General features: G+C 36.7%; 1 protein-coding gene across 1 annotated transcript in view; it reads left to right on the top strand.

Moving 5' to 3' along the window:
• The window catches only part of Iqub (IQ motif and ubiquitin domain containing), a 52,393-nt gene that overhangs the window by 19,534 nt on the left and 19,916 nt on the right, over positions 1 to 12,943 (top strand). Inside the window, exon 7 of the mRNA XM_042695897.1 lies at positions 5,475 to 5,650. Within this exon, the coding sequence (XP_042551831.1) occupies positions 5,475 to 5,650 (176 nt within the window). The remainder of the gene's footprint in view (positions 1 to 5,474; positions 5,651 to 12,943) is intronic.

Genomic DNA, 12,943 nt, shown 5'->3' with positions numbered 1-12,943 from the left:
CATTCTTGTCTGATGTAACATTATTTTCTATATAGTTCTAGAAACTGATAGATCAGACACTAAGTCATTTTGTTCAGCTGTTTCTGAACAGCTGTTTCTGTAATTTTCCCCCTTTCCTTGTTAATATTTGGAACTTAGTATTTTTCTACTACAGTCCCTTAACAATAGTTTTACTATTGCAAACTAATGGAGAGTTTCATCTATTTTAATTTCTTAAAATAAAATGTAAGGTGATATACAGAGGGATCACAGTTACATAAGTCAGGAAATGAGTACGTTTCTTTTTGAACAGTGTGACTCTATCTTATTTTCTCCCAGTTTCTTCCCTCCTGAGTCTTATTCACTAGACACTATGTTGAAAATGAGTTATTTTATTTTATTTTATTTTTGGGTCCAGCCATGGGGCCTGAACTCTGGGCCTGGGCGCTGTCCCTCAGCTCTTCAGCTCAAGACTAGCACTCTACCACTTGAGCCACGTGCCACTTCTGACTTTTTTCTTTTTGCTTATGTGGCTGAATCGAACCCCGAGCCTCAAGCATGCAAGGCAAGCTCTACCACAGAGCCACCTTCCCAGCCCCGAAAATGAGTTATTTTAATTTCTAATTACCCTAGGTAGGTTGCTTTCCTCTTAAATGGTTTAGTAATAATTAATGGAAGTGAAAAACCTGATTACATATGAAAGTAAGTGTATTCAAGCATACATTTTTGTGTATGATTCCAGATTTTCCAAGGATATGTATTTTTACAACAGAACAGTACAGAACAGCTCTTGGAGATTTCCAGAATAGCTTAAATAATGACTTGCTGGACTAAATATATTACAGATTCTAAACCTTTCTCTATGAAACTGGAAATTAAAGTGGTCATACCAATATCGAGAACTTTTTATTTGCTTCTTGGGAACATCTAGATGATTGTGTGAGATAAATACTTTGGTATTATTTCTGCAACTAAGCAATTTTTCTTTTTATTCATGAACTGCCTTTTGTTATATGGATTTTGTCATATTTCATGAAGTTCTTTTGGTTTGTAAAGCAGCTTTTAAATAACAAGCTCATCAATCATAAATTTCCCGGACAAAATAATTTAGCTCTTATATTACAATCCTTTTGCTGAACATAATTTATTTTAAATTTACAAATTCTCTTTCTGGAGTGATCAAACTATAAGTGTTTGAATAATATATTCCTGATGAAAGAGTAGATTCTTATAAAGAATGAAACTGGCAGATCCTTGACCCAGCAGAAAGATTTCAAGTTGAAATTTAAAAGGACAAAGATATAAAGCTGTGAAGACCAGATATTGTGAAAAATTGTGGTTAAACAAAAGAGCCAAACAAACACTTTGTCTTCAAATGTTTACCTCTCAATTCACTGAGACTGTTGTTAAAATAAACCTGCAATTTTCATAGAAAATAAGTAGGTTTTCTAACTATATCATTTTATATAAATATAAATTTATATAATTCTGAAATGCTCCTGCAATGGATCATGTCTGGAATATAAATGAGAGAGTACATGTCTTTGAATCATATCTAGTAGGACAAAGGGACATGGTTTTATGGAAGAGATCTATCCAAAGGAAGTCTATAAACCTACTGGGGGAAATGATGGTTTTGGGGGGTGATTATGAATGAAAAGAAAGCCAGAAATTCTGTTTCTGTGGAAGGATTTAACGTCTATCCAACTAGGGAGGGGGAAGGAAACATGTTAGTTCCTTCAAAAAGGGGCCGTGTCATTCTCATTTTTATATGTGGTAGAGAATTTTGTAGAGTTCCTTTCACATAATAATTGCTCATAAGTGGTTGAGTGCTTTGACATGACAAAGAAATGACAGAATTTTGGCAGGTATAACAACTGCAACAAGGAAACAGATTTTTAAAACTCAGAAAAAATAGGTTCAATTCTGTGGTCCGAACACTGTTCACAAAACTGTAAAATATCACATTGACAATATAATAATAAATTATCCCCATGTAGAAAGAAAGATTTATATAACCAATTAAGTAAATAGCCCTCTATTACTGATCAGTATATATTAAAAGGTCTGTGTACAATTGAAATAATAATAATTATGTGTGTGTGTGTGTGTGTGTGTATGTGTGTGCGCGCACACTAATCCTGGGGGCTTGAACTCAGGGCTTGAGTACTGTCTCTGGGCTTTTTTCTGCTCAAGACTAGCACTCTACCACTTGGGCCACAGACTGATGGTTAATTAGAGATAAGGGTCTCACAGATTTTACTGACTGGGCTGGTTTCGAACTGAATCTCAGCTTCCTGAGTAGCTAGGATTATTGGTATGAGAACCAATGCCCATTGAGAGCATTTTTTTTGCCAGACATGGGGGTTTGAACTCTGGGCCTAGGTGCTTTCCCTCAGCTCTTCAGCTCAAGGCAAGCGCTCTACTACTTGAACCACAGCACCACTTCTGGCTTTTTCTGCTTATGTGGTGTTGAGGAGTTGAACCAAGGGCCTCATACATGCAAAGCAAGCACTCTACCACGGAGTCACATTTCTGGCCCAGAGAGCATGGTTTTTGATAGGCAGGATTGTAGTGGTTAGGAGCATGAGCTGCAGAGCTAGACTGACAAGGTTTGAGTCTTGGCTACACCCCTTGGATAAGTTACATACATTTTCTTTTCCTTAATTTCCTTTTCTGTTAAGTGAGGAATAGTAGCATGTACTTCTTTGGCTTGCCAGAAGATGAAATCATTTCATATGCATGAAGCACTGGGAACAGGGCTGGCACATAGTAAGCAGTACTACATGATATTTCTGATTATTTTATTGAATAATTAGAAAAGAGGAGCTTAGGAACTGAGAAAACAGGAGATAGAAGTAAATATGTGCAGCAGTTAGAAAAGATTTTTCCCCTAGTGAAGCCATAGATCAAAAAAGATAGTTAAGAGAACTATACAATGTATCTATCAGGACAGCAGAGAGGGAGACTCCTGTAAAGAAGAGAACTGGTTTAGTCAGACCGGAGCATTTAGTATAATCTGCTTTGGTGCATTATGATCCTGCTTCTGGAGAGAGTTTTTTGAGAGAAGCTAAAGCAGTTTAACCCTCTGTGGATGGAGTGCAAGGCCAGAGGACGATCAGATCTTTAAAACTAAGGTTACTGCTACATGAGGAACACCTGACAAAAAAGAATTGTGATTTGGGACACTTCATGCATTTGTTCAAAATTGCTCTTGGTAATATTGAAGGAGTCAGGAAGAAGGAGAGCTGCTCCCCTTTGGCAGGAAGTTCCAATGATCACTCAGTGGTTAACTGTTGAAAATATTGCAGGCTTTCCCCCTTGGTAGTGGGGTTTGAACTCACAGTCCCACACTTGTTTGTTTGCTTGCTTAGCTGGTGCTTTACTACTTGAGCCACACCTTCAATCCTGTTGTTTTTTGCTGGCCTCAAAATGCCATCCTCTAGATCTGAGCCACATAAGTGGCTAAGATAATGGATGTGAGTCACAGGGACTTTGCAATGTTATTGGGTTTTTACAAACCTATTCTATTTTCAACAGAAAATATATAAATATGACCATTTCATATTTTAAATATGACTATTAGGCTTCAGTTTGTATCTTTCTTCCTGCTTCCTTAATTTTTTTCTGTACTTTTTGCACAAACCATCATAGTTATTATTTTCTACAGTGACGTATAATGTCAGGAATTCTCCTTAAAGATTTTTGAATACTGTCTTAAGTCCAAGTAAATGCCTAAATAACCACTAGTAGCCCTTTCTCTAGCCCTTAGTTACTTAAATTGAAATATATTATCTGCTGCAATGCTGTTTCTGAGACAACACAATAGTAATTTGGGGAACATTTGTGCACACGTCTGACAATATCTTCCTTTTTATTCAGGAGCCACAGAATAACTAGTAGAAAATCCTCAGGGTTTTAGCAGAAGGGTCCAATTCCTTTCTAACTTCTAGTGTTGTTTCAATCATCACTTTCCTTCCTCCTTTCATATTTCCTATAATATTTTAGTCAGGACGTAGGAGAAGGGGGTTGAGAGATTGTACAGAAGCCTTTACCTTGGCAGAAGCTCAATATGTCACATTTTGAGAGGATCTTGAGCCACGCAGGAGAGGAAATGATGTCAAATGGTATGCAATGTAAGAAGTGTAAGTGTTTATTTCTTGAAAAGAGAAGGTATATATAAATGGGATGTGACATAAGTGGGCTACCTTCAGATGCCCAACAAGATGCAAGGTGACCCTAGAAGTTGACTTTGTAAATGAATACCAAACCAAGGGGAGCCAAGGAACCCTGTCCAAGCTACTGAGAAGAAGATGCTGTTTTAGATGTAGACTGAACAAGTTAATATCTAAGGTTATTTTCAGCCTTACATTACTGGTAAGATACACAAGGTTAGCATTTTTGAAATGTGATATGGACAAGTTTTCCTTCATAAGTTTAGTATGTATGACAAATTGAATGGTACACTGGTTAAGATAGATGTACCTGAGATCCAAAATTCTGATTCACTTAAATTTCAAATAAGGCCTTGTAATCTATGTTTTTATAATACAGATAAAATTTGAGAATATGATATTACTTTATAGGTAGGATGAGTGCATTAAAATATTCTTTTGTGATTTGGTCTTGTGGTTCAGGGGACACCATCTTTATTGATACCAATCAAGATTTAAAATATAAATGTTATGATGTAATGCATTTGAGTTCAGAGTAAATGTGATTATTTTGGCAACATATGGTGCTGTAATTGAGGGTTTTATGAAAAAAAAGGAGAAAAAGTGATACTTAAATGATTGAGGGTAATCACTAAGCTCAACATTTCTACATAAAACTGTCTTCAGGGAAACAGATAGTAATAAGTGAAAAACAAAGGAGAGAGGGAAGAGAGAGAGGCAAAGAAAGTCTTCTGATGGAGATGATATTTGACACAGAAATTGAGAGATTCAAGGAAAAAATGTGGGTTATGGGAGAATCACAAGTTGATAAACTCTCAAGAATGCTAAATCAGCCCAGTGGCCAGCTCTGATTTAACTGACCACAGAAAAGCACATTGTTCTTCTGGTATAGCCCCTCCCTGATACTCTCACGGCTCCTGGTCATTAAGAGCTTTGCCAACAGAGGCTAGCAGCAGATCTGATGAACTGGAATCATCAACTACTTCTGTTTCTTTTGACAAATGCTATCCAGAAGGGAGATATAAGCAGTGCACATCCACGGCAACCCCATAACCCAAGCACCACCTTTTCCCCACTGCTGGGGAGTGTATAAACATACTTGGAGCCACACTTGTGTTGGTTTAATTCTACTTTTATTGCTTAAGTCTCTCAGAGTCCTATTTTCCATGTCTATGTATCATATGAATGATTCTATCCCTGTATATATATATTTTTAAAAACTGACTCAAAAATAAAATTCTCTGTCAGAATATCATGATAAAAATGCTTTGTAAAGATGTGGCACTTTAAAAACTCAATTCTTCCTTTTTATTCCTGTAGTCTGGCGGCAAGAAGAACTTGCACGCATTAACCAATATTTCACTGGAGCTGAAAGGAAAGCTTATTTGTGTGAACTTTTGGACAAAGAGACCCAGCTAATTGCTTCCATTGGGAGACATAGAGACCTTGCTTATAAAGAGAGACAGGAAGCAGGCATACAAGATTTTCTCAATAAGGTTAGTGAAGTAACTATTATTTAAATACAAATGTATGATGAAGTAAAAAACACTGAACAACGATCTGAAAAAGAGACCTATCCTATATCATAAACATTTATAAGAATTTTCTTGAACATTTTGATAATGTATATATATTTAAATTAAACATACTTATTATTTTGATACAGCTGTAAATTAGAATAGAGATTGACAAGAAACATGAAATTAGCACATTCTTTACTAGAGGGATTTGTTCATGAAGAGAAGGTAGAGACATCTTTCCTGTGACTTCCTTTATTTAGATTTAGGCCAGTTACATGGATTGCATGAGTTCAACAGTCTGATAAAATGCAGAGAATTAAAGTTACAGGGTATCTTGGTCTGAGGTGCTCTGTATGGAACGTAACCTTGGGAAATAGCTAGAGATGACAGTAGTGTTGCTTTGGCTCACTGCAGCTTAACTGACTGGAAATTTCTGACAGAAAAAAATATGATTATTGAAAAGCATGAAAGCATGCAATTGGGTGGGGGGGGCCCTGCAGTAATTACTCGTTTGTGGTTAAACTGCCTGTTTGATATTGAATATCCTGTTTCTATGGTAACAATTTTCTTTTTAGAAACTTGGTCTTTCTGAACAATGAGAAGCCAAGGCATCCAGAAGAAAAGCATGAAGGTCTCCAAGCTATTTAGTGATTCTACTTCTATGATGCTTATTTGTTCTTAAACATGTATTTTAATACTTTAAATATTTTCCTCATCTTATTTACATACCCTCCTTTTTGATCCCAGTTTCTCTTTGGTTTTAACTATGGTTCTGCGTTCTAGGTCAGAAGTTTAGGACTCCTCACTTTTTGGGTGTCCCAAGTTATACCTCGAGTATCAGGGCAACCCTATGAGTTACCTCTTTCACCTCCTAACTGATTTCTGAACTCCTACTCACATGACCTTTTTCTATGGGTATTTTGTTGTCAACCAATTGTATAGATACAAACCTGGATAGTAGTCTTTTTTATTTTTTCCTTTATTATTTATTTTAATTAGCTATCTGTTTACTGTGTATTATCTTAATGTTTTACTTCTTTTCTAACTCCACTATCATTGGCTGTCATGAAATGACAGTGCCATGACAGGTTGGCCACTTTGTCTATATCAAATAGGCCATCCGGGCCAAGATTAGAGCCACATATAATTCTAGTTTTGTCAGAATTCCTTGGGGTCTTCCTGGAGCATGGAAGGATGAAGGCTTCGGAGGATCTACAATAGGGGTGTTCCCTTCTATTGCTCCCCTCCCCTCTCTTTGGCGAAGGTCATGAGATAGGACTTTCTTTTTCATGTGAGTGTGAGGGTGCTTGTGCTTGAGCATGCATGTATATATGTTTGAGAGAGACAAACACAGAAAGAGATTGGCACTGATTTAATTGAGTCTGTATTTCTTTCTCATCTGGATTACCTTGTTTCTAAAGCAGACTCTTGCCTGCAGCCTTGCTTCTCTTCTTCCTTCCTCCATCTTCCATACCAGTACCATAAAGACATCACTGAGGACACCTCTGCCTCTGCCCCTCTGCACGTCCCTGAAGGAAGGAAGGTTTCACAGTGTCTTCTCTGCGCACTTTACTCATCACTTTGACCATCCTCCTTCCTTGCACCATACTCTATTGCATCCACTGTACTCTATTACGTCTTAAGAAAGACCATTCACTTTTGAGGCGTTTGTATCTGGAGTTGCCACCACACAGAATATCTTCCCTCTTTCCCTAGTAGTGAGTCACTTATTGAAACAAACTTGTATAGAGGACCCACTGATTTTCCTGCACTTGCCTGTACTATTTGCTCTTATAACACTCTGTCTCACCCCTTATTTTTGTCTTATTTTTTTATTGCCTCTAATTACTTCCTAGATTCTGAATTTGGTAAGGTAGTATCCTCAAATCTTAGCACATCATTTATTCCAGAGTGTCAAAAATACTTGTGGGGGAAGGCAGGGAGGAAAATAAGGGGCAGAAATAATGGTATGAAATTTTATATTATATTTGAAACATCACCAAGAGATTAGGTAGACACTTAAATTGTTGAATTTCTTAATTCTGAGATAAAGGAATCTCTTGGAGAGGAGCCATAATTTTCATAATTATAAGTTGCTCCATCAATGGGAAAGGTGTTTCCATGTGTCTGTTTACTTCACCAGAAATGACTGCATGAACCCAGGACAACATGTGTGTTTCAAAGATCTGGAAGCTTCTAAGTACCCATGGGCAAGGAAGATGGGTAGCACCTGTCTTTCCTTAATTTGTTTATATTTATTTTAAGTTAAAAATATCTTTAAGTAGTTGTACAAAGGAGTTATTATTTAACAAATCAGTTTGTGAACACAATGCATTTGGATCAGTGTCACCCCTTTCAACACTCTCATCCATCTCTCCCAGCCCACCTCTTTCCTCACACTTCTTAATTTTGTAGGATACATATTGAATTTTTAAAATTACATTCTCTCCTTTTTTCTCCTCTTCATTATTCTATGCCTTTCCCCTTGACACCACCCCACCCATCCCTCTTGAGTAGCTACTTCCTGGTATAATGGTGTATACACCATTTGAATTCTCCCTTGAATCTACAATTTCAGTTAATATATTGGTATATATATTTGCATACCCACTCAATGTATTTACTTATAAGTTTACAAGCTAAATTTGGCTTCCTTATATAAGGGAAAACATGCATTCTTTGTCTCTTGGGGCAGATTTTTTCCCAGATATTGCCATTTCTTTACAAATAGTACGATATCATTCTTTCTAATAGATGAGGAAAATTCCATTATACATATATCTATATCTATGTATATCACATTTTCTTGATTCATTCATCCACTGAGAGGCATCTAGATGATTCTACACCTTGGCTATGGTGAATAGTGCTGCAACAAACATGGTTGTGTTGATAGTTTTACTGTATCCTGGCTTGTAATTTTTTGGGTAAATGCCTAGGAGTAGAATTGCTGGATCACTGGATAGTTCTTTTTTGATTTTTTGAGGAAACTCCATACAGCTTTCCAGAATGGTTGAACAAGTTTACATTTTTACCAACAGTCTGTTAGAGTGCCTTTAGGACCTCTCCCTCATGCTACCAGATTACTTTCTATTTCCTGGTTCTACTGTAAGTTCTATTTTTTTTTTTTGTGAATACTTATAAAATATTCACTCTTCTTCATGCCAACACTCTTTTTGAAATTGTATATGCTGAGAGAGTACATAAAGGGAAACCATACCAAATAGATAAATATGACACTGGAAACAGTTGTTCACCATTACCTTTTCTCATGAAATACAGCATGCTGAGGGACAACAGAAAAATGAGATGGACAAATTTTGTTCATAAGATTTCTTATGAGGAAGAAAGATGTGTCTTAAAATTTCTTTTCCTAAATACTTTAAGAAGTTGTTGAAGCTGGGCGCTGATGGCTCATGTATGTAATCCTAACTGTTCAGGAGGCTGAGATCTGAGGATCATGGTTCAAAGCCAGCCCAGGAAGGAAAGTCCATGAGACTCATCTCCAATAAGCCATCAGAAAGTGGGAAGTGGCACAGTGGCTCAAGTGGTAGAGCACTTGCTTTGAGCTAAAGAGCACAACGACAGCCTCCAAGCCCAGAGTTCAAGCCCCGTGACCAAAAAACCCAAAAAACCAAAAAAACAACAACAACAAAAAAATCCCAACCAACCAACCAACCAACAAAAACAATAGAAAAACCAAACAAACAAGAAAACAGTTCTCGAGGGAGTGCTAGAAGAATATGAGATATTGAAAAATTCTGAGTATAGGAAGAATTGCCATGAGTCAGAATGGCAGGGTGTGGGGAGTGGCTGAGTGGTGTATTTGACAAAAATGAAAACGAGAGAAGAGGCATCTGGGAGACAGTGAGGTACAAAGTGACTTTTTGTGACAGAATTCAAAATTAAATAAGTATGTTGCTAAACAAATGAAATATTAAATGGAAGATTGTTTTGTTTTTTAAAGACAGCCAGAGACTCAGAGACTCAGGACAATGACTTTAAGACCAGACTAATCCCTGATACCACACACAGAAAATAAGAAGATGTAATCGTTAGCCACAAAAACTCGTGGAAATTCACAGGAAGGCTTTTTGTGGGTTACGGATTTTAGAATTAGACTTCTAAATGGACAGACTCACCTAGATCATAAATCAGTGTACCTCACCTGTCCCTAAGCTAATTTCAGGTGCATCTGATGCTAGGAAAATAGGGAGATTTTTACCTTAATTGTGGCCACAGTTTCATACTTGGTCATGAAAATCACACCAGAGAATGGAATAACAAATATACTAGGACAATCCTTAGTGTATTTTCATAGTCTAATTAGTATCATCTTTGTAAATATTGTGAATCTTTGACTTTTAGCCTGCATCTAACCCATTGTAGTAAATTAAAAAATTGTTGTCTCATTATACACAATCATTTTTTATGTAACTTTGTGTACATGCTATACTAGACATCTAGAAAACAAGATAAATAGCATAGACTAAATATCTATGTAAGCTGTATTCTTTATGTCCATCTACTTCCCATACCCCATGCAGGCACTACCTTTATTACCTTTAATAGTCAGGGGGAATCAGTGATGACTTTTATAGGTATTGATTAAAGCAAATTATTATCCTCATTTTTCTTGATTGTTGAGGAAAACAGTAGTTTATCATGAATCCCAGCAGCTAGCTAAGGCCATAGATCTTTCAGATATCAAAACTAATATCCAATCAGAGTTATAGTGCAAACTTTATAATCTCCATTAACAGCATAGTCTATAGATATTTAAAATGCTTATATTGTTTCCTAAACTTAGAAATAACTTTGGAGACTATTACTTTAGGTTTAGTTTAAATTCATTGAGTCTAAATGCTGCTTAGTCAATGGAACCAATATTTCCCTTTTTTATCTTCTTTGAATCTAGAATTTCTCTAAATACTGAGCCATGTGATTTTGAGTTTGTCCAAGAAATTGGACTAATAAGTTAGAGTAGTTTCTATGATAAGTTCTCATTGTTAATATGAAGGCTTACTACTAAAGAGTTTTGTAGCATTAAATAGTTTGTAGTTTTAATACATTAAATACTGAGTTCCAAAGGTTATCAAATATTAAAAATTCTCAAAATAACAGAGGTACAGCAAGTTAGGTTAAGAAATCTGAATGAGAAGTCATCAGCTGCTTTCTTTCCCTTTCTTTTCTTTTTTCTCTGTCGTGGGGCTTAAACTCTGGGTCTGGGTGCTGTCCCTCAGCTTTTCAGCTCAAGGCTAGCACTTTACCACTTGAGCCACAGTGCCACTTCCGACTTTTTCTGCTTACATGGTGCTGAAGAATTGAACCCAGGGCTTCATGCATGCAAGGCAAGCACTCTACCACTGAGCCACCTTCCTACTCCCCACCACCCCCATCAGCTGCTTTCTAATATACCTTGGATGCTCTTTATCCAAATCTTGGTTTGTTTTTTTTGTCGGTCGTGGGGCTTGAACTCTGGGCCTGGGCCTGGGCGCTGTCCCTCAGCTCTTCAGCTCAAGGCGAGCGCTCTACCACTTGAGCTACAGCGCTACTTCTGGTTTTCTGGTGGTTTAGTGGAGATAGGAGTCTCACGGTCTCTCCTGCCCAGGCTGGCTTTGAACCGCAATCCTCAGATCTCAGCCTCCTGAGTAGCTAGGATTACAGGCGTGAGCCACCAGTGCCCAAATCTTGTAAAGAAATGATTTAAATTTCTTTAAGAGGTTTCCTTTAGAGCCAAGGTAATTTATTTCTCTGATATACCAGTTCTCACAGTCATAAGCTTAAACACCTACAGTTCAGTTAGGCACTGGTGGCTCATGCCTATAATCCTAGCTACTCAGAAGGCTGAGAACTGAGGATCGCAATTCAAAATCATCCCAGGCAAACAAGTCTGTGAGATTCTTATCTCCAATTAACCACCAGTAGCTAAATGGGATTTATTATGCTCCTATTTTCTGAAGCAATTTAAAGGCATGATTGCTGAAAATCTCTTATGATAGCCAAAGCATTCAAAGAAAAAAGGAAGTAGGAAAGTGAAATAAGCAAAGTTGACATTTTCCTGCATCAGAGTGAAAAACATACCTTAGGGCTTGAAATCAAAGAAGCTTCTCCTTGAAGACCAAACTATCAGTGTTGGCAGAAATACATCCATGTATAAAAACAGCTTTGCTGAACAGATTTCTAAAAAGAAAAAATCTATTGCATGGCAGCCCTAGGGACATGGAGTTTTCAATCTAATATTCTTTGATGATATCATTCAGTTTTTTCTAACATACTAACTTGATTGCTTTTCAGGTTTCGTCTTAGGGACTGACTTTTTTTTCTTCCTGAGTCAAGTGCTTTACAAGCCACTCAGAATTACCTGTTATCAACAGTTATGAACTATAGTCACAGTTTTTTTAATTGTCAAGCTGATGTACAGAAGGGTTACAGTTATATAAGTAAGGTAATAAGTACATTTCTTTTCAAACTTGTTACCCCTTCCCTCATTTTTCTCCTACTTTTCCTCACCCCCCCTCTCCCACCCCCAGGTTGTACAGATCATTTCCAACATACTGTCTTGTATATATCGCTGTTGCATTGGTTCCCCCATTGTCTTTTGTCTCACCATTCTGTTGTTCCCCTTCTCTTCCCTAATTCAAATAAATGTATGTACAATACCAGGGTACCAGAATCAAATACATTGACAAAAGGGGATATACCATAGGGGGAAGAACATACAAAAGAAACAAAGTACATTAAAAATAACAACAACAAAGAAAAACCTCTTGTGTCCATGTCCTAGAGTTCATTTCACTTAGTGTCATCTTATATGGTTATATGTACACAGTTACTGAGGTATTCTGTTCATGTGCTAAGATTATCCTAGACATATACTAATTATTGCAAATAATTTTATTTTAATTACTTAATTTCTAACTTTTACATGCTTAAGATTTGAAAATTTTTAGAATCAGAAGAGTGTTTGTCTACTCAGTGCCTAGACACAGATTACGTAGTAAACATTGTAAATAGTGGTTCAATGAATGAGTAGTATAGGCTCCATCAAACATCCAGAGTTAAGCGAAAAGCGTTTTGGAGGCAATAGCTTTAATAAGCATTAAAACAATTATAGAAAAACTTGGATTCACATATTGTCCCAAGTTATTAAGAAACACTACATACATGTATGTATTTGTATTTGTGTTTATTTTACAAGTATTATAGAATTTGAGGTATACTAAACTGCTTCAAATTATAGTGTTTAAAGGAACGTGTATTGAAGAG

This window comes from Dipodomys spectabilis, unplaced genomic scaffold, assembly GCF_019054845.1.
Source record: "Dipodomys spectabilis isolate Male_0828 unplaced genomic scaffold, ASM1905484v1 ptg000197l, whole genome shotgun sequence".
Classification (NCBI taxonomy): Eukaryota; Metazoa; Chordata; class Mammalia; order Rodentia; family Heteromyidae; genus Dipodomys; species Dipodomys spectabilis.
This window is presented reverse-complemented; position numbering and strand designations above follow the sequence as displayed.